This window comes from Microtus ochrogaster, linkage group LG2 (genome assembly GCF_000317375.1).
Source record: "Microtus ochrogaster isolate Prairie Vole_2 linkage group LG2, MicOch1.0, whole genome shotgun sequence".
NCBI lineage: Eukaryota > Metazoa > Chordata > Mammalia > Rodentia > Cricetidae > Microtus > Microtus ochrogaster.
Genome location: NC_022028.1, coordinates 41,683,510 through 41,687,207, shown reverse-complemented (window position 1 = coordinate 41,687,207; position 3,698 = coordinate 41,683,510). Strand labels below are relative to the sequence as shown.

Below are 3,698 nucleotides of genomic sequence, written 5' to 3'. Positions count from 1 at the left end.
ACACACACACACACACACACAGAGAGAGGGGGGGGGAAGGAAGGAGGGAGAGAGGGAGGGAGGGGGAGAGGAGAGGGAGAGAGTCATGACCTACCAGTGCTGACTCTTAGGGATTGTTCCTCATGGGGACTTTAAACACTGACTTTATCCCCTCGTGAGATCACGACTCCCTGGGGAGAATTAGATCAGCACCTGGCTCTTCAGAGAAAGGACAGGTGGGGGCTGACTGCTAAACACTGGTAGGCAGGGCATCACAGACAAGTCCCCCTGGTCCACACCCTTCTCACACTCAGTCCACAGCATTTCCAATGTCCGGAAATATCTCTATTCACAGGAGACTCGCTTCGGATCAGAATAAATATATGACGTTCATTTTAAATGCTCGTTCTTGGAACATCGGGTTTGGCAGAAACTCCATGGCTGCACACCTTTTCCCACCCACTTTAGGCATCAAAGGGACAGCTTTAGTCTCCACAAAGAGATCCAGGCTCATTTTGCTCTTGGAAATTACTTTCCTTGTGCTTCTGCATTAGAGCGATTGTATCAGGATAGTTCCATTTTGTATTATAACAGGAGAGCTAGTTACCACATCCCAGGGTTGTTGCAAGAGAGAAACAGCATAAGCCAGGAACACATTGGCGAACCGAGGAAGCAGGACACAGTGGTACCTACACACCTAGCATCTCAGCTAGTGGAGAGGCCCTGGCAAAGACTGCATTGGAGCCTCGGAGCCCAGACCAGCCTAAGCAGTGGGAGACCCTCACTCAAAAAGAAAGTTCTATCTAATTGGTGAAGTCATAAGTCTCCTTTCCTCAGTGCCAAGAAGAATCCTGCAGGGCTGACACATGAGCTCCTCCAACTCAGGAGTCAAAGTGGTTCAGTACACAGGGTTTGAGTCACTCTGGCCCAGTCTAGAGGGAAACTAGATTCATAATTAAATCTATATACATGCGTTCCCATGGAGGGTCACTGCATCGCGAAAGGAAGACAAAGCACTGAGAAAAAACAAGCCAAAATATTTCACCATAACTTGAAATTCATTCCCTAGACCATGACTAGTGCATACATGGGCAATATTGATGGGAGGGACACATCAGGGCAATTGTCACCATTGATGGATGCAAACACCAGTCAAGTCAAACCTTTCAGGCCACTGAATGTCCTGAACACAATATTGACCAAAACCATGACCTTGACTATGAACACATATAAGGTTTATTTTATTTATTGCTTTAAAAAATCATAGCTATACATTTTAAAGTTTTTTAATATTTATTTATTTGTGTGTGTGTGTGTGTGTGTGTGTGTGTGTATGCCACTGGTACACGGGTGCCTGTGGGCGACAGAAGAGGGTGTCAGATCCCCTAGAGATGGAGTTTTTTTTTTATTTACTAACTTTGATAGACAAAAGAATGAGGTACAGAGAACTTTCCAGAAGTCTGAGTGTGGCGCACAAGTCTAACGTGCTTTGAGCCCCATTATTGCATCACGGAACAGAACCGATTACACTAGGAGATCTTTCTCCTTGGTTGATGACACTGGACACAGCTGGTCACTGACCTCAGGGAGGCACTGTGGGGGCTGGGGTAACAAAATGCTTCAGGTACCTGCAAAAGAAGGCAAGGTAGCTGTACAAAATAATCTCTCACGGTTTTTTTTTTAAATATGAAAAGACAATTTTGGCACAATAGGAAGGAAGCCCTTACTTTAAAAACCCTTGGTTATCTGTTTTAAAATACCTGACTGCATGATGTATCTTTTTTTTTTTTGCTTTTATTTAAGAAAAGGAAATGTTTGTCTATTGCCAATCTGTTTTGTTTCTTTTTTTCCTTCCCCTATGGTGCTGCGCCCTCACTGCTCCCCAGATCTTCAGCACAGTCCCCCACTGTTGCCAGTCTCCAGTTGTCCTGGGACCCTGTTACCCGAATCCCTGCAGAGTTTGCTAAAATATGGATCATTGGGCCAACATGCAGAATTAAAATTAAAAGTATAGTGCCAAGCATTTCAGTTTCTGAAGGGTCTGTAGGGGACTCTGAAGCTTGGAGAAGGTGAAACCCATTTCTGTAGAGGAAACCAGTTCGTTTTTCTCAAGTTTTTTTTTTTATAAATACACATATTTATTTATTACATATACAATATACCTCTATGCCAGAAGAGGGCACCAGACCTCATTACAGATAGTTATGAGCCATTATGTGGTTGCTGGGAATTGAACTCAGGACCTCTGGAAGAACAGCCAGTGTTCTTAACCTCTGAGCCATCTCTCCAGCCCCCTGTTTCTCTCAAGTTTGAACTCAAACTTGAACCCATTTCTATTTCTTAAACATTATTTTTGCCCTCCAACATTCTTGGGATTAATGAAGGTTGGATGAGTATATCAATTTCTCTTCACCCTGGCTTTCCCCACGTCTAACAAACACATAGAGCATTGGGGTTTTTTGTTGTTGCTATCTTTTTGGGTTTTTTTTTTTTTTAAGCACTGTCCATAAACTAAGATGCAGTAGTGGAAAGGCCCAAGAGAAAGCACCACGGCTTCATTTGGAAGACATGCAGGGCCTTGCAACCCATTCCCACGGCGCTCAAAACAAGTGGAAGCTAGGAATGCTTCCCACTTGCCCAACGGAATGGTTCAGAGGTGTATTTCCAAGCCGGAAACCAGCAAGTCTGCAGCTCTTAGGAGACATCAGAGAGAGGATGCTCACCAACATACCAGAGAGCGAGGTCCTAGGGAGCCAGCCATGCAGAAAGACTGCTGGAGGAATTGAACAAGTTCACACACAGTGAACACCGAATGTCCCACAGTGCTTCAACAAGGACAATAAAACAGAAAACCGACGATAGGCAGCTGCGATTTTAAAAAAATCTTGTCTAAAGTCTTCGAAGTCTTAGTGACATTGTAACTGCCACTTTCATTGCTGGAAGTGAGATGGCTTAGGGTCGTCTCTGGACTTGCAGGTCTGATGTAGAGGAGATGACAATTATTCCTTAGGGGGCTTCACAAATATCCCGCCATGAGGTGTGCGTGGTTTAAGACAGGAACGTGCGTGGTTTAAGACCTTGTGTGTGGTAGAGCTCCCGGGGAAAGCAGAGAGACAGAAAACTTCTTTACCCAGAGAAAATTTGGCGAGGCGAGCCAACAGCTTTACACCCTGAACTCACGAACAACAGTAGTAAAAGAGAACAGTCCCACTTCTTCAGGGAGGGGCGTACAAGGGGTAAAGGTTACACACGCAGTACATAAAAACAGGCTATGTGGAAGTACGGTCTCCTTCAGAGTCAGCCGAAGTGTTGCTCTAAGCTCTTGACTCTGGGGAACCTGCCTAACAATTTGTTAAATTATATATATATACACATACTCATATATACTAAATATATGTGTGTATACATAGTATAAAGTAGAAAAAATAGAGAAAATAATGCCTTTTAATATCCCTCTAAACATTAGAGGCAACTTTGTAGAAAAAGGCTGTTGGCGCTGGCTTAGGGAGCTTCCTGTTGCACACGTCCCAACAGGGCAAGGCGGCAAGCAGCAGGATGAAGCCCCCCAGCAGGACACAGAAGCCACTGAAATAGAAGGCGATGTCATAGGTCTGCGTCCAGTCGTAGAACCAACCTAAGAAGACAGAGAGGAAGAGTGTGACTGTCACAGAAGCAGTGTTTGTATGTGATTACGTGTGCCTATGTACGGTTGTGTGTGC

At 44.5% G+C, this 3,698-nt stretch overlaps 1 protein-coding gene across 3 annotated transcripts in view; it reads right to left on the bottom strand.

Annotated features, from left to right (window-relative positions):
* Positions 1 to 1,271: 1,271 nt before the first annotated feature.
* Slc16a9 (solute carrier family 16 member 9) overlaps positions 1,272 to 3,698 on the bottom strand; it is a 38,447-nt gene continuing 36,020 nt past the window's right edge. For 2 of the 3 annotated variants that reach the window (XM_005360155.3, XM_013351149.2), the window contains one exon: positions 2,244 to 3,613. In XM_005360155.3, the coding sequence (XP_005360212.1) occupies positions 3,435 to 3,613 (179 nt within the window). In that variant the 3' untranslated portion in view covers positions 2,244 to 3,434. Of the gene's footprint in view, positions 1,608 to 2,243; positions 3,614 to 3,698 lie in introns of those variants that run through there. The other variant, XR_003378102.1, reaches the window with a different exon arrangement.